The sequence below is a fragment of the Triturus cristatus genome, chromosome 12 (assembly GCF_964204655.1).
Source record: "Triturus cristatus chromosome 12, aTriCri1.1, whole genome shotgun sequence".
NCBI classification, from domain to species: Eukaryota; Metazoa; Chordata; class Amphibia; order Caudata; family Salamandridae; genus Triturus; species Triturus cristatus.
This window is the reverse complement of record NC_140595.1, coordinates 46,058,909-46,077,050: the sequence shown is the minus strand read 5'-3', so window position 1 is coordinate 46,077,050 and position 18,142 is coordinate 46,058,909. Positions and strand designations below refer to the sequence as shown.

The window sequence follows — 18,142 nt, the reverse complement described above, 5'->3', positions numbered from 1 at the left end:
CCAGCAACGGGTAAGAAGACTGTCTGTAGTGGCAGGCTGGTTTACACCAGTCAGCCAGTACACTAGTATTCAGTAGGTTTTCAGGGGACACCTTTAAGGTGCCCTCTGGGTGCATGTATTAGTAAATCCAGCACTAGAACCAATGTGGGTTTATTAATACAAGATGTTTCATACCAAACATCTTTAGTTTCAGTGATGCCATCATGTAGCTGGGGAAACTCTTAATTACCAGTGTCCAGCACATGTACCTAAAATGGCTTCCCTGATCACTTGTAATATCTAAGAATCGTTTTTTCCAATACTTTATTCGATTTCACAACAAAATCATAAAAGTGCAATGCATTATATTATAAAATCTCAATACACAGTATAGTAAAAACAGTACATAAGACAAAAAACAATACCCAGCACTAGTGAAGAGCAAATACATTTTTTATTTCTAGCACAAAATACAGCCCACAAAAAGCTTGAAATACTCCAGCATATCAACAGGGTAGACAAAGATTGTAAGTAAAGATAAGTAGGACGGCATTGTGTGAAGTTGAGTGATCTTAAAATGGTTTAAATATAAAGTGTTCTCAAATTGCTATAAAATTTGCAGAAAAGAACTATGTGCATAAGTATCACATGGACAATTTATTCGTTTTGCAGACCAATCACTGGGTACTTGGTGGCATGATCCACTACCACCAGTATATATCTGTTTCCTGATATTGTTGGAGGGTCTAGGGGGCCAAAAACATCAACCCCTACCCTTGCGTTGTGCTCTGGTTTTTACGCGCACCTATTCAGGGTTTCCCAGCATGGCTGCCTGGGATCTTAGCTCTACCTCGGCCCATGCTGAGGACCCCCAGATTATTCCATAGCAGGCATTCAACAGGAATTGCCGAGGACATGACCCCCTTCTTTCTGGCCAGTAGCCCCTCTCTACTCCAAGGACACCACAGTCATGGAATGAACCTTGGTCTCAGCATTGGTGACTGGATAAGTTTGCCCAGTCAGGTACTTTTCTGGAGATACCAGTTTTTCTGTCACCATGGTGACACTTGCACCTGTATCTCTCAGTGCTTCCACTCTAATCCCATTAAAATGAAGCTGTTGTGTCTATTCCTCCAGGTTACTAGGCCAGAAAGCCATGCCAGCTACATCCACCCCTCCCTCTGAAACTAAAGTGGCTTCAGTGTGCTCTCTAACCTGGTCAGGAAACACCAGGGATCCCACCTGGAGACTCACCACCCCAGTATTAACTGGAGGTGCACTAGCGGAAGCCTTTTTGAGACAGATAGGGTCTCAAGTTCGGTACCCATTGGATTTACATTTAAAGCACCAAGCCATCTTGGGATCCCAGTTCTTACCCTGGTACCCACCCTAGGTTTGTGTAATGTCAAAGGGCTCACCCTCCTGAACAGGTTTATATGTCTCTTTGTTTTTATCCTTAGGTTGCCTACTCTCTTTCCCTTGGGGAGGTGGCAAGAATAGTAACCCCTTTCTTTTGGTCACCCCCTCCATTGGACTTCTTGGACACCCTCGTCTTGCCCAATGGTCAGCCTTCTTTCCCAATTCTTGGGGGGAGACTGAACCTAGGTCCACCAAGTACTGATGCATTTTTTCAGAAACACAGTTACCTAAAATATGCTTTTTCATAAAAAGATTACAAATCCGATCATACTCTTGCACATAGTTACCTTTTAACCAGCCACCTAGTGTTTTGTACTGAGAAGTCAACAAAATCTATTCAGGTCTGTCTCGAGGTTTTGTGTGTCTCTCTGAACCTAACTCTATACTCCTCAGCGGTGAGTCTATCGGGTATCTTTCATGAGGTCACAGGACTCAACATCTGCCTCATTCTCTGTCAGGAGTCTATCCATGCACTTCCTGAAAAAACGGCTAACAGAGTAGAAAGCCCCAATACTTCTGGCTGGGTCTCCACACCTTACAGGCCCTCTCAAAGGCTGTCAACCACCTGGCGATATCACCACCCTCTACATATTTGGGGATCTTTCTGCCTATTTAAAATCTTGCTGTCACCAGAGATGGGGGCTTAGGCCCATCTCATCTCTCTCTTTTTCTATGGCTTAGATTTTAGCTTCAAGAGCTATCCTCCTAGCTAGGTTCTGAAGAGCTGCATCTCCCCCATCTACTTCTTCTGGGGTACTACTAGAGTTACTCCCAGTGGACGTACTGTCAGTAGGAGAATTTGAGGACTCATCTTCTCACTGTCCCCTCCCTCCTCTGTGTCATTAGCGCTTTCTTCTATCGCCATTGCTCTATCATGCTCAGCCAGCAGATTCTGGAGGCGAGCCTTGCTAGGTTTAGACCCCCATGGCAATGTTCCATGCTTTGCAGAGGTCCTTAAGTTGGGCCAACTTAAGTTTCTTGTAGAAACCCAGGTTGAGCGCCTGGCTATTACCCTCTGCCTCAGACATGGTTTTAGATCAGTTGGGACCTTTTCAGAAAGTTAGAGGAAAACATCTATCAGACTAAACTTTTGATGGCCTAATACAAATGCACTGGGGGACTTAACCAGGTCCTAACAGCTCTAGTTTAGAAATAAGGAAAACATCCACAAAAATAATTGTTCAACTTAAGTAAATTTTGGATTTACTTTGTGGAGTCACCTATTGATCAAATGGTATCAGCAAATGCAAAGTCTTTTATCCGACCAATGTAGGAAGCTGGCTCTCTATATAGTGGACGTAAACAAGGTACACTGTGTAGGGAGTTCAGGCAACCCTTATTGGTTTACAGTGGCATAGATCATAACACCAAATGCCCTCTCTTGTGGTACTGTGGGCAAGCACTTTAGGCTTATCAGAGGGTAGAGCTTAGCATTTGTTGTACTCAGAGAGGCAATAAATGAAACACACACTGAAGAATAAATTGGAGATCAAGTTAGAAAAACAAGTTGTATTTTTTATATAAATTTTGTTATCAAGTATGTACTTATTCGTTGCATGTGTTGGCTGCAGATACAAACGCTATGCATACTTTTGCCATCTAGTGTTGGGCCCGGACTTTACAAGTGTTTTTTCTTTTTCTTAAGGATGCTTTATGATTGGCGTCGTGTGTGTGTAGGGGGGGGGGAAGGGGGAAGGGAGGGGGAAGGGGGAAGGGAGGGGGAAGAGGGGGAAGGGGGAAGAGGGGGGGAGGGGGGGGAAGAGGGGGGGAGGGGGGGGAAGAGGGGGGAGGGGGAAGAGGGGGAAGAGGGAAGAGGGGGAAGGGGGAAGGGGGAAGAGGGGGAAGGGGGAGAGGGGAAGGGGGAGAGGGGAAGGGGAAGAGGGGGAGGAGGGGGAAGAGGGAGGGGGAAGGAGGGGAGGGAGGGGGAAGGAGGGGAGGGAGGGGGAAGGAGGGGAGGAAGGGGGAAGAGGAGGGGGAGGAGGGGGGGAAGGGGGAGGAGGGGAAAGAGGGGAAGGGGGAGGAGGGGAAGGGGGAGGAGGGGAAGGGGAAAGAGGGGGAGGGGAGGAAGGGGGGGAGGGGAGGAAGGGGGGGAGGGGAGGAAGGGGGGGAGGGGAGGAAGGGGGGGAGGGGAGGAAGGGGGGGAGGGGGAAGGGGGGAAGGGGAAGGAGGGGGGAGGGGAAGGGGGAAGAGAGAGGAAGAGGGGAGGGGAAGGAGGGGAGGGGAAGAAGGGGAGGGGGAGAAGAGGGGAAGAGGGGGGGAAGGGGAGGAAGAGGGGAGGGAAGGGGGGAAGGGGAAGGGGGAGGCAGTGAGGGGAGGTGGAAAGGGGGGAGGGGGGAGAGAGGGGAGAGGGGGAGAGGGGGAGAGAGGGAGGGGGAGATAGGGGAAGGAGGGGGGAGATAGGGGAAGGAGGGGGGAGATAGGGGAAGGAGGGGGGAGATAGGGGAAGGAGGGGGAGATAGGGGAAGGAGGGGGGAGATAGGGGGAAGGAGGGGGGAGATAGGGGGAAGGAGGGGGGAGATAGGGGGAAGGAGGGGGGAGATAGGGGGAAGGAGGGGGGAGATAGGGGATGGAGGAAGGAGGGGATGGAGGAAGGAGGGAGGGAGGGGGGAGAGAGGGAGGGCGGGGGGGAGGAGGGAGGGAGGGGGAGGGGGGGAGAGAGGGAGGTGGTGAGAGAGGGGGGAGGGAGGGAAGGGGGATAGGGGGGAGGGGGGGAGGGAGGGGGGGAGGGAAGGGGGATAGGGGGGGAGGGGGGGAGGGAGGGGGGGAGGGAGGGGGGAGAGAGGGAGGGAGGGGGGAGAGAGGGAGGGAGGGGGGAGAGAGGGAGGGGGAGGGGGGGAGAGAGGGAGGGGGTGAGAGAGGGGGGTGAGAGAGGGGGGAGAGAGGGGGGGAGGGAGGGGGAGAGAGGGAGGGGGGAGAGAGGGGGGAGGGAGGGAGAGGGAGGGGGGAGGGGGGAGGGGGGAGGGGGGAGAGAGGGGGGAGGGAGGGAGAGGGAGGGGGGAGGGGGGAGGTGGGAGAGAGGGAGGAGGGGGAGGTGGGAGGGGGAGGAGGGAGGGAGGGAGAGGGGGGAGGGAGGGAGAGGAGGGAGGGAGGGAGAGGAGGGAGGGGGAAGGAGAGGGGAGGGAAAGAGAGGAGGGGAGGGAAGGAGGGAGGAGCCAGAGGGAGGGGGCTGGGGAGGGAGGAAGGGGGGGTGGGGGAAGGAGGGGGGGAGACGACGAGGAGGGCCCATTCCATCCAATCGTCCCAACAATCACAAAATCCATCTCCTAGCACAATACATACCATGGCAGATTTCAATTTATTAGAAGAATGTAGGACTATTCTAAAAGAAGCAAAAAGTCCTACAAGAGCTTGTTATGCAGCTAAATGAAAGCGTTTTGTACATTGTGATACACAACACATTAACCCTTCTTCTCCAACAGAACAGCAACTAATATGCTATCTGTTACATTTACAAAAATCGCACCTAGCGTACACCTCAATACAATTACATTTACTAGCTATTGCTGCATTTTTACAAAACAGAAGACACCAAACACGTTTTCGTATTCCTGTAATTAAAGCCTTCATGGAAGGATTAAAAAGGATCATTCCACCATGTACACCACCAGTACCAGGGTAGAATTTAAACATTGTACTAACACAGCCTATGGGACCACCATTTGAGTCACTTCACAGTTGTCAAATACAATTTTTTACATCGAATGTTTCTTTCCTAGTAGCAATAACATAATTAAAAAGAGTCAGTGAAATGCATGCTCGCACTATTGTAGAGCCTTTTTTCCAAGTCTTCACAGACAAAGTGCGTTTATGTACTAACCCCAGATTTTTACCCAAGATAATTTCACTGTTTCATTTAAATCAAACCTTAGAACTGCCAGTTTTCTTTCCAAAACCACAAACTATTGCCGAACGTTCCTTGCACTTATGTACTACATTGAACATATTAAACCCATCCAACAAGGACAAAAGGCGCAACCATGGCTTTAAAAAAAAATCCCTCTCAATGATATTTGCAAAGCAGCAACTTGGATAAACCCACACACTTTCACAAAACATTATTGTGTGGATGTTCAATCAAGACAACAAGCTCTAGTTGGACAAACAGTCTTACAAACCACTGCACCATCTCATGCCTAAAGTCACCACATGAAGGGGTACTGCTTTACGGTTTATACATACCATGTGTATCTGCAGCCAACACATGCTACGAATGGATTATGGATTACCCTGTAAGCATCTATTCATAGCGTGTAGTGCTGCAGATTGACATGCACACTCTCGCCTCCCCGGTAAGTATTAGATGGTAACAAAATACCTACAAAACAGCATGTCTAACAAAAGAACACGTATGAAGCGGACTGTGTCCTCATTCCTTTTCATGGCAAAAAAACTAAACTTTCTGAGGAACAAAGAATTCGACATGCACAATGACTCGAGAGGGCGGAAAATCGACGCTGATCATAAAGCTTCATCTAGAAAAACAATTTGCAAAGTCCGGGCCCAAAACTAGATGGTAGGAATATGTATAGCATGTGAATCCGCAGCACTACACGCTACGAAAAGATGCTTACAGGGTAAGTAACCTGATCCTTTTAATTATCGATTTTTACAGGTAAGTAAACAGTTCGCTTAAATGCATCTTGACGCAGCAATGTTTCCTTATGGGAGAAAAAAAGCACATGTTTCACAGTTATTTATGGTCAGTTTCTGGTGGTCTCCTTCAGGACTTAGGGTCATAAGGGGCCAAGGTCCAAAGTACCACCAGCAGTTATTGGTTACCTGTCCTGGGGTGTCCAGGTGCAAAGCTGTTGACCAGGTTGGTATATGTGTGTGCTACGCCAATGAAAAGTAGGGGAGGCACCTAGAAACAGGCTGCTGAGGGGGACTTAGGGACAAGTGCAGGAGCTCCCAACAGGGGGCTGGGGTCACAAGGGAGCACAGCCAGTTCATCTGTACCTGGGCTAGAATGCTTAGGTGCAGAGTCGAAAGGTCGGCTGGGCTGTGTGTGTCCTAGGGCCGTCTGGTTGTCAGTGCAAAATCAGGACAGCTGGGCCACTCTGGAGGTGGGTCTCTGCGGTGCTGACGGCTGCTCGCTCTCTGAGCAGTAGGAGTCCATACTGGACTCTCACAGGCTCTGTTTGCTGCAAGGGGGCCCCAGGTATTGGTCATGTGTGGCTCCTGGTGTCCTCTCACTCGGTGTGGAAACAGCTCTGACCTTCAGGAGCAAACTTACCTCTTCCTGGGGAGCGGCAACTCAGTGAACCCGACTGTTCGTCTTCGGTTCCTGCGGACTGCAGATCCTCTACTCCAAAGAGATTGCTGGCAATTTGCGAAGGGCTGGCTATCTCCTGGGGTTCTTGGGAGATGTTCAGCTGCAGGACGAGTTGCTGGTCACAACTGTCAAGACTGATGCAGACAGGGATTGGTCACCAAAAGTCCACAGCAGTCTTTAGTTACCACTTTTTCTCATGGCCCTTCTTTGTCCTCTTCTTCTGGATCCATCGAATCAGAGTTTCAGGGGTGCCACCTAGATACTCAATTTAGGGGTGTTGAGGGCATTGACAGGTAGTAACCAAAGGGCTACTTACCTTTAGGGTGACTACACCCTCTGTATGACCACTGCCCGTGGTTCTCCTCCCCATAAAAATTGTGCCTGCCCCGAGGATGGGGGCTGCATGACCCCCTTCCCCCAAACAAGCACACATTGCCTTGGGGGATGTGGTCCTAGTGTCGAAATTGGCACAGGGAGAGGGCATGTGTCCCCCTCCCTGTGTTGAAATTGGCTCAGGGGGTCCTGTCCCTAGAAATTCACTGGGGAAAAAACCCAAAAGGTTAAAGTAATGTTATAGTTACGTTAATTTGTCAATGACATTTATGTTTTGAACAAAAAAAGAAATTCACCAGTTATAGTTAGAAGCACTAACTAAAACGTATGTCCCCGCCATGCACTGCTTAAAACCTCACATATGACATCACTCATGACATCTTGCAAGATTTGTTTTCCCACATATTGCTGTATAAATTACTATGACATTGGAGGTCTGATAGCAAGTACAGAACAAGTAACTTACCTTTGGTAACAATGTATCTGTAACAGACATAAGTTAGTTATAGATTCCTTACCTTAGAATTACGCCCCAGGCGTCAGACTGGATCTGGAGAATTTTTCTCTTAGCAGTATCCCTGCGCGTCGGTAGGTGGCATCAGTCGACTACGCGTCCGTCGTCGGCGTCGTGGTAGCCGGGATGGCGTCACAATGTCTACTTAGACGCCGCCCCTGCGCGCTGACGTCAGTTCTGACACAACTTTTCATGCCAGAAGCGCAGAGCCATGCAAGACACTGACTACTGGTGCACATAACTAGGGCCCTGAAAGGGAGTCCCTATCCCTAGAAGTCAGTTCGCAGAACAGGGAGGATGGGTGGGGCGGTAAGGAATCTATAACTTACATATGTCTCCTACAGATACATCATTACCAAAGGTAAGTAACTTTTTCACCTGAAAGAGACTGGTATAGACCTTACCTTAGAATAGATACCCCAGCAATGCCAACCCCGGAGGTGGGTCTGCGAACTAAGTTCACACCAGAAAGTCCTGGAGAACAGAACGGCCAAAATAGCCGTCTCTTCGGACTTGGCTGTCTAGGCAATAATGTTTAGTAAACATGTGCAGTGACGCCCATGTGGCGGCCTGCCAGGCTTCAATGAGTGGGACTCTACGTCCCAGGGCAGTAGTAGCTGCCGTAGCCCTTGGTGGAGTGGGCATGCAGTCCCACTGGAGCTTCTTCTCTTGCTAGGGAATAGCAGATCTTAATGCGTAGGACAACTTACCTAGAGAAGGTACGTTTTTGCACAGCCCAACCATTCTTGGCGCCCACATAGACGACAAAGAGTTAATCGTCCACCCGGAAATCCTTCTTGCGGTTGAGATAGAAAGACAGCGCACCTTTTGGGTCGAGACAGTGGAGTCTCTCCTCCTCCTTGGAAGGGTGCAGAGGCGGGGAGAAGGTGGGCAAAGTGATCGTCTGTCTGATATGGAAAGAGGTAACCACTTTGGGAAGAAAAGAGGGCTTCATACGAAGGACCACTTTGTCCGGATGAACAGCCAGAAAAGGAGGCCTGGAGGATAGAGCTTGAGCTCACTCACTCTGCGAGCAGAGGTGATGGCAGCAAGGAAAGCTGTCTTCATAGTGAGGTGCCTGAGAGGACAGTTGTGAAGAGGCTCGAAAGGAGCGCACATAAGATAGGTTAAGACTAGGTTCAATGCCCCACTGGGGCATGATGAACGGAGAAGGAGGAAAGAGATGAGTAATGCCCTTTAGAAATCTATTTACAATAGGGGACTTGAAAAGAAGGCTGATCAGGAAGGCGAGGAAAGGCAGATATTGCCGAAAGGTAGCCTTTAAGAGTGCCCAGAGCAGAGCCCTGCTGGGCCAAAGAAAGAATAAAGAGGAGAACCTCAGAAAAAGGGGCAGAAAGGGGATCCACAGCCTTTGTTGTGCACCATGCCACAAATTTATTCCATCTACACGCGTATTCTGTATTAGTGGAGGGACACCAGGCTGCCAAGATGACGTTACAGACTTCGGGAGAATGGTCAAAAGCTGTCAACTGTTGCCGCTCAATCTCCACGCAAGGAGGTGGAGGCTGGTGTCGGGATCCCACTGGTTTCGCTCCTCAGGATGACGCTGAAGCTTAAAGGGGTCCACCTCCCATCTGCCCCTAGTCCGGCGGATGTGTAATACACTCGGACGAAAGGGGTAGGTGAGCGAGGGAAGGACGGATAGGGACGGCTGGGCGGGAGATCTGTGAAATAGACAAACACACAATGAGTGATGGCTCCCTTTACTTCTTCCCCTGGCTCCCCCTTGTGTGTAGCTCTCTTACCGGTCGTCTCTTCCGTCTACTGTGGAGGGAACGAGAAGGGTTGTCTTCTCCTCCTTTCCGAGTGCACGAAGGTCTCCAGCACCGTTACGTCACGGAACTGTAAGAATCTCGCTGTGGCGATCAGATTTGCGGAAGAGGTGGAGGTTGGTCTTGTCAGGTGTCTGCGCTGCTACTCGAGGCTCAGCAAGGTCTTTGAGCCGAGGAGCGCGATACTATGGGAAAGCTGTGGCCCGGAAATCCATGGGCGCTGCCTGCGGCGTTTCGCTGCTACTCAATGCGCCAGGAGGAGCCGGGAGCAGAGGAGCGAAACCCCCAGGTGGAGATGCCCGGAAATCCGTGGGCGCTGCCTGTGGCGTTGCGCTGCTACTCAATGCTCCAGGAGGAGCCGGGAGCAGAGGAGCGAAACCCCAGGTGGAGATGCCCGGAAATCCGTGGGCGCTGCCTGCGGCGTTTCGCTGCTACTCAATGCTCCAGGAGGAGCCGGGAGCAGAGGAGCGAAACCCCCAGGTGGAGATGCCCGGAAATCCGTGGGTGTTGTCTGCCTCTTAGCGCTCTCCCTCGATGGTCCGAGGTCGCGTCTAAGTCGAAAGGGCTAAAGTCGGGCTGTTCCTGTCTCAAGTACTCACAGGCTGCCGAGCGAGGAACAAGAAGCAGTAGAGGCGTGGTCGGAGTCTCTCGTGGTCTGGAGTTCAAGCCGCTTGAGGAGAACCATCCGCTCGGGTCTTCCGGTACCGAAGGCTTCAGAGAATCATCGGCACTGCTTCCCCGGAATTGGCCGCTTTTCAGCGTTTCCGGCAACGTGAACTGTCACGTGGGACGGGAACTACCGGGAGTTCTGGGGGATGTAGTTCTTGCGGTCGCCGAGTTGCTCGGCCGTAGTCTAGGGGTAGAGGAGATGCGTCACTCAGCGCCACCCGAGCGCGGATCGTGACAGCTGGACAGGTTTGGGTGGAGGACCGTCCCCTGCTGCTGCAACAGAAGATCCTCCCTAAGAGGCATTTTGATTGGAGGATAGATGGCCATGCTTAAGAGCTGTGAGTACCAGACTCTTTGTGCCCAGTCGGGAGCCACAAGAATGACTTGTGTCGGTCGAGCTTGATTTTCTTCAGCACTCAGGGCAGAAGTGGTACAGGCGGAAAGGCATACAGGAGGCCGCAATTCCACTCGCGACAAAAAGCGTCGCCGAGCGAGTGCCACCTTGGAAATTCAAACTCGCAGAACTGCTGACACTGCATGTTCTCTCAGGTGGCAAACAGATATAATCAAGGTTCTCCCCCCTGCTGAAGGAGACCTTGTACCAACTCCTAGTGAAAACGCCATTCGTGATCCATCATGCACTAACGCTGAGCTCTTCTGCCCTGGTGTTCCGAGAACCGGTCAGGTGTTGAACCACCAGGGATATGCCCTGATGTTCCAGCCATGTCCAAAGGGTAAGAGCCTCTTGACATAGGGTCCACGACCCCACCCGCCCTGTTTGTTGCAGTTCCACATGGCGATGGTGTTGTCCGTGAACACCTGCACTACTCTTCCTTTGAGAGAAGAAAGGATTGCTTTCAGTGCAAGACGGATCGCCCGGAGCTCCAAAAGGTGTGGAGACTGGATTTTGCTAGAGATCAGAGCTGATCTCTGCCTCTCCCAGGTGGCCGCCACCTCCCAAGAGTAACGCATCTGTCACTACTGTCAACTCTGGTTGGGGAAGGGAGAGGGATAGGGATCTGCCGCTGACCCAATCCTGGTTCGTGCGTCACCACTGCAATTGACGTACAGTCCCCTCCGAGATCTGGGCGACGTCGGAAAGATTCCCCTGATACTGCGCCCACTGGAATTTCAGGTCCCACTGCAGAGCCCGCATATGCCACCTGGCATGATCTACCAGAATGAGGCCCAGCAGCCTCAGGGTCATTCTCACCAAAATCTGGGATAGAGGCTGAAACATCGGAATCATAGCCTGAATATCCCAGACTCACTGTTCGGGAGAATAAGCCTGAAACTGCGCTGTATCCAGAACTGCTCCGATGAAAAGGAGCTTCTGAGAGAGAGTCAGGTGGGTCTTCAACACGTTGATAGTGAACTCCAACGAGTGCAGGAGGTCTGCCGTAGTCTTGAGGTGGGAGACGACTGCCTGGGGTGAGCATGCCCACAACAGCCAGTCGTAGAAGGGGAAGACTGGAACCCCTGCTCTGTGCAGATGAGCTGCGACCACAGTCATCACTTTCGTGAACACCCGAGGGGCACTGGTAAGGCCAAAGGGGAGCACGGTAAACTGAAAATGCTTGGCCTACCGTGAACCATAGTTCCGCCTGTGGGCTGGCAGGCTGGGGATATGGAAATAAGCATCCTGCAAGTCCAATGCAACAATCCAGTCTCCGGGGTCGAAGGCAGACCGGACCTGAGCCAACGTGAGCATCTTGAACTTCACCTTCCGGAGGAAGCAGTTGAGGGACCTGAGGTCTAAGATAGGAACCAGAAAGTAGTGGGAGTAGCAACCAAGACCAACTTCTGGCACAGGGACCCTTTCGATTGCCCCCTTGGCCAAGAAGACTGCAACTTCCTGGCGGAGAAGAGCCAAGTGATCCTCCGACATGCGATGAAAGGATGGTGGCATTGAGAGAGGGGTAGTCTCGAAGGGGAGGGAGTACCCCTTTCAGATTATCTGCAAAACCCACCTGTCCAAGGTGATGTTTTGCCAGTGGGGGAGGTGATGGTGAATCCTGCCAGCCTCTGGTGGTCCTGAATGGTCAGACTAGCATGCTGCTGCAGGGGGAGATATGGGTGGATTTGCCCGCCGTCCCCCAGACCCGTGTCACTGGGTCCCACGTCCACAGCCGCACACAGGCTGGGCAGCTTGCATGAACCAGTAGCTAGACTGGGTTGAACGTGGTGGGGCATCCCTTCCGTAGCCACAAAAGGGGTGAAAATCAGACTGCATGGGGCAAGAGGTCACCGCAAGGTCCAAAGATCTGGCCCTAGCCCTTGAAGCGCTCGAGTGCCGAGTCTGCCTTGTCACCGAAAAGGCGATGGCCATCGAAGGGCATGTTCAGTAAAGTGGATTGGACATCCCCCGAAAAACCAGGCTTCCTCAACTAGGCGTAGCACCTCAGGGCTAATGATGTGAGTCGGTGGTATCCAGCCCACATCTGATGGTGAATTTAGCTGCGCCTCTACCCTCCGCCACTGCGTGGGTGAGAATGGCCCAGGCCTCCGCCGGGCACGGTGGCAGCACTTGCACAACTGTATACCACGCTGTATGGGTATAATGACCCAAGAGGCATGCGGTATTCACCGACCGCAGTGGTAAGCTGGCGGAAGAAAAAATCTTCTTCTCAAGACGGTCCAGCTTCTTGGATTCCCTATCTGGGGGAGCAATAGGGAATGTGCCCTTAGAGGACGATGCTTGGACCACCAAGCTTTCAGGGGTCGGGTGTTGGAGAGGAAAAGTGGGTCACCCGGGGCTGGGTGGTGGCGTTCGGCAATCAACCTGTCCACAGGAGCCCCTGTGCTGGGCTTGGACCAAGTGCTTCCAGATGGACGTCAGTGAAAGGCAGAAGGGGCTCCGAAGAAGTACCTCTGTCAAGAGGTTAGTCCTCACTGCCCAAGGCCTCAGCCGCCCTATGCAACACCACTGTGTATGATGCTCCCTCCTCTGCAGCCACGTGGGTGGGGGGCATGCCAAGGTCTGGGAAGGTATCCAGACCACTAGCATCACCCAGGTCCTCTCGCCAGTCCGGTTCTTCAAGCTGGTCAGCTAAAGTGTCCACAGACCCCTCCCAGTCCTCCTCACCCTTCTCTGGTTGCCAATCAGGCCTGGAAGTTACACCAGGGATGAACAGAGGCACAAATGTATCTTCCAGCGCTGTATCCAAGTCGGGGGTGAGGCTGGGGTCAGCGCCTGTTGGGGCATGACCGGCGCCGTCGTCACTGGGATCGGTGCTGGGGAAGGTACCGTGAGGTCAACCGGCGTTGATCCGGATCCAGGCCTGGATCCACCGGGGCAGGAGCTGCCAGCATCAAAGGCCCAGGGCCCCCGGCTCCGGCACCGGGAAAGGTAGGGAAACTTAGAGCCGTCCCTGGAGCAGACTCTGAAGACTGAGCTGGAAAGCGGCGACACTCCGGGTCCCCTGTCGCATCGGCCGACTGACGGGGATAAGGCAAAGAGCGATGCTGCTTCTTCGCCTTCTTCTTGTGCTTCAACTTACCCAAAGATCTCAAAGACTTGGACGACAAATGGTGGTGGCTCCGCGGCCGGTCCCGAGACCTTCTTCTCGACCAGGGCCTCGAGCGACGCGAAGCCGACTACCGGGCCTCCAAAAACTTTCGGGACCGCTCCCGCAAAGACTTTGGGTTCATGGCCCAGCAGTCGGAGCACGACTTCGGGTCGTGGTCGTGCTCCAGGCACCAAAGGCACACGAGGTGGAGGTCTGTAACCAACATCAGGCAGTTACAGGCCCGGCACAGTCAAACCCGGTCCGATGATGGGAAATCCCTCGTACACCAGGAACGACAGACTAAAAAAGAAGTCGAAAAAAAACATAGTAAAAAAAGACTAAAGGGGTAGCTCTCTCCGGTTCTGCACAAGACTAGCGCAGAAAATGAAAGAACTAACGTCAGCGCAGGGGCAGTGTCTAAGTAGACATTGCAACGTCATCCCGGCAACCACGATGTCGACGACGGATGCGGAGTCGACCGACGCCACCTACCGACACGCAGGGCTACTGCTAGGAGAAAAATTCACCGGATCCAGTCGGACGCCTGGGGGTAATTCTAAAGTAAGGAATCTATAACAATCTCTTTCAGATAAATTGTTCAGGAGAAGATCAGGCATCATTACTACCAACACAGAAACAACTCCCTTAGGTGTTGAAAAATAGCATTATGTGCAATACTGACCCTGTAGCATATACATTACAGGTAGCATAGTTCACATAAAAAATCTACTACAGATATATGGGAAACCCTCATTGAGTACGGTGTTGAATCTGTAACAACTGTTCAGAGAAAGGCAAAATAGTGAATGCCAATTCTAAAACAAATGCCCTACTACGGACAGCTCTTATCTGTATCATGCTCCTGACACACTCCAAACCCACAGTAAGAAAGTAAGTTTATACCAATAGAGAACAAGTACTGCAAACAGTGTTTACTCTATGAAGAGAGTTCATTCTGTACCACGTTGTTTGCAAACACTGAAACTCTCATGAGAGATAAACCACAGAGTATTCAAAAGAATCTACTAAGAACAGTGTACATTTTATGCACCAGTTGTCAAAAAAGATACTATTTGCTCAAATTAACCAAGAGCTGAAGGTGCTAAATATGTTACTACCTGCACCCTTCATACTGTGGTGGAAACTTTACAGATAGACCATCTTCTGAAGCTTAACAAGCACAGATACATAGGTTAGTACCTGGTGCACACACTCTTCTATGTTGAGTATGAATTATCATGCTGATACGATTCTCTCTAATAACTCAAGGCTGCTTACAAAAGTCTACTCTGTAGAATCTTTCTTCTGTTGGAAACCAAAAAGTTGTGTGAAGCAAAATGAATACAAGTCAACGGCCACCTGCACACAGATTTACTCTTGAATGCAAACATTTATACATGTTCAATACCCGTACAGCGCTATGGTGCATTAGAAGCACGTGCATTTTGTAAATACTTCAACCCACTAGCTTGACCCAAGCTGTGCAAAAGTTTGCTGAAAAGTAATATGGTACTTACCCGCCACTATGTGAACTGTAAAACAAAGCAGCACACTCAATGGATGATGTCATGAGTGCTATCATCAATGATGTAATTTGAGATGACATAAGCAATGCATGGTGGGGGCGCAAGTTACCGTTACCGCTAGTAACTAGAACTGGTGAATTTCTGCGGGTTTGTTTAGTTCAAAACATTGTCACTGACAAATTCACCTAACTATAACGTTACTTCAACCTTTGTTTTTTTCAGTGAATATATATAATACATACACTATGCAAAACAAATTCAAATTAATCTGAAATAATTATAAAATCAAATGTAAGGATCCAAAGTAATGGTATGGCGAAATTAAACGTCCAAAATAAAGAGGGCACACCTTTTTACGGCGTCAATGGCAGGATTGCTTGCCATACATCAAATAATAGAATCATATAAATGTTAACAACTTGGTGCAATAAGTCAGTAAACACTGTGTGTGTCTCTTGCTTCTATTTGTAGTGTCTAAATAGTAACTAATTTGTGTTGCTCTTTCTCCATAGAGAAGATGGATTCCTTCAGCACCAAGAACCTGGCTATGCAGGCACAGAAGAAACTCCTCAGCAAGATGGCCTCAAAGTCTATGGCAAGTGTCTTTATCGATGACACAAGCAGCGAGATCTTGGATGAGCTGTACCGTGTCACCAAAGAGTACACACGCAACCGTAAAGAAGCACAAAAAATCATCAAGAACCTCATTAAGGTCATTATGAAGCTTGCAGTGCTCTACAGAAACGGGCAGTTCAACGGTGACGAGCATCTGGTCATGCAGCGCTTCCGCAAGAAGGTCCACACCTTGGCTATGACAGCGGTCAGCTTCTACCAAATAGACTTCACCTTCGACCGAAGGGTCATGTCCAACATTCTGAACGAGTGCCGAGACATGCTGCATCAGGCTGTCAACAGACACCTGACAGCCAAGTCTCACTCCAGAATTAATCATGTCTTCAACCACTTTGCAGACTATGAATTCTTGTCGGCACTGTATGGGCCATCAGAACCCTATCGAACCCACCTCAAGAAGATCTGTGAAGGAATCAACAAAATGCTGGATGAGGGAAACATCTGATAGACTACTGAGAGAATGTTTGTGTCTTTGCCTACTCTCCGTCCTTACTGGCCAAACTCTTTCCTTACCGGTGCTAAACATTCTCCTCATCCTCTTCTAAGGACTACCAGGTATGTGGAATAACGTCATATGATTCTCGTCTACTGTTAATCGGAACTTCAGATATTCTGGCTAAACAGAGTCTAGAGACTGAAAGCAAAGGATGAATGTGAGAAGATCGACTTCTTGGTTTTATACTGTCAATCATTTGTTTGCTACAATCTCAAGGAAAACCCGTGCACCTTTATTAAAGAAAAAAGACCAAACTTAAAAAGACTAAGAAGCACTTTTGTTTAACTTGAGACCAAACTGAACCTTTGGCGTGGAGAAATTCCAGATGGTGGCGTTTCAGAAGTAGCTCTTACTACAACCCTCTTGGTGTCCAGCAACAGCTCTTCTTAGCACTTGTCGTGATCAGGGTTTATGTTCCAGTTGCCAAGCGATGTACATTACTTTAGGAAGAATATTTTTACTGAGACTTCTGCAGCTAAGTAGCAGTCGGCTGTCCGTAAAGTGGATACAACTAAGCCATCTTTCAGATGTCGATAACCAAGGCATGGCTAGTTGAGAATGAAACAGGAGGGTGAGGATCAAGCCCTGTGAAGAGGGACAAATGCATCTGGCAGAACAGAAAATCGCAAGTCAAAAGATGGGACTCCCTGTAATGCTTGTACAACTATTTCTCCTAAGTATGAACAACCACTTTGATATGAGTTTACAAAAATATGTCCTATGCTGAAGAACTACCTGACTTAATGTTCCACTTCCATGTGTAAAGTTGCTCCTCTAAGCCACGTGCTAGGGTTGAACATATGAAATCACATGTAGTCGGAGCAATGACGACACTGTGCTCACATACCTTAAAGATCCTGAACTCTTTGGGTTTCTCACATTTGGATGATGCGAAGCCTTGTGGGGGACAACGATCTGACCCGTTTATGTGGGGCATGACAATGAACTTTCATTCTTTCCAGAACACTTGTACATTCCCCAAGAAACTTTATTCCAGAGGCCTTTTATGACACAATGGGTTTTCCGTTTTATTTTCAATAGGACAAACATTTAAGAAGCAGTTAACCAAATGTGCACTTTGATAAACCTCAAGTCCAACACGTGTCTTTTCTTGGCCATTCTGTTCTGATGATCACTGTTGGGATTTTTATGTGTCTTCTTGTTGGCTGTCATTTTATATTTCAAGGATGCTGAGTTACTTGTACTCAAAGGCATGTCTGCACTGCTGAGCTAGTTGACATACAACGTTTTCACTTAAGTCTTTATATGATCAAGTAATTAAAGAGTGAACTATTGGAAATCTCTAGCCTTCTTTTTATTTGGAAACTGATATTTAGCCAAATATTGTATGTTTCAAAGACAACTGGTGTGTCTCTTTTGCAAGAGGAACAAGTTACTTACATTCGGTAACGATGTATCTGTAGGAGATATATATTAGTTATAGATGCCTTACCTCAGAATTACCCCCAGGCATCAGACTGGATCCGGAGAAATGTGTTCTTAGCAGTACCCCTGCACGTCGGCAGGTGGCGTCAGTCGACTCTCGTCCGTCGTCTGCGCCGTGGTCGCCGGGATGACGTCGCAGTGTCTACTTAGACGCCGCATCTGCGCGCTGATGGCAGTTCTGACACGACTTTCCACGCCAGAAGCGCAGAGCCATGCAAGACACTGACCACTCATGCACAAAACTAGGGCCCTGAAAGGAAATCCTTACCCTAGAAGTCAGTTTGCAGCACAGGGAGGATGGGTGGGTTGGTAAGGAATCTATAACTAATATATGTTTCTTACAGATATATCGTTACCAAAGGTAAGTAACTTGTTCATCTGAAAGAGACTATTAGTTATAGATTCCTTACCTTAGGATAGATACCCCAGCAATACCAACCCCGGAGGTCCTGGAGAACAGAACGGCCAAAAAAGCAGTCTCTCCGGACATGGCTGTCAGGCAGTAATGCTTAGTAAATTTGTGCAGGGATGCCCACGTGACTGCCTGGCAGAT

General features: G+C 49.8%; 1 protein-coding gene across 4 annotated transcripts in view; it reads left to right on the top strand.

The window, feature by feature from the left end:
• TIPE1 (TNF alpha induced protein 8 like 1) overlaps positions 1 to 17,443 on the top strand; it is a 315,379-nt gene extending 297,936 nt beyond the window's left edge. For 2 of the 4 annotated variants that reach the window (XM_085638459.1, XM_085638460.1), the window contains one exon: positions 15,527 to 17,443. In XM_085638459.1, coding sequence (XP_085494585.1) covers positions 15,532 to 16,092 — 561 coding nt within the window. In that variant the 5' untranslated portion in view covers positions 15,527 to 15,531 and the 3' untranslated portion in view covers positions 16,093 to 17,443. The remainder of the gene's footprint in view (positions 1 to 15,526) is intronic. The other 2 variants (XM_085638462.1, XM_085638461.1) reach the window with 1 other exon arrangement.
• The last annotated feature ends 699 nt before the right edge of the window (positions 17,444 to 18,142 follow it).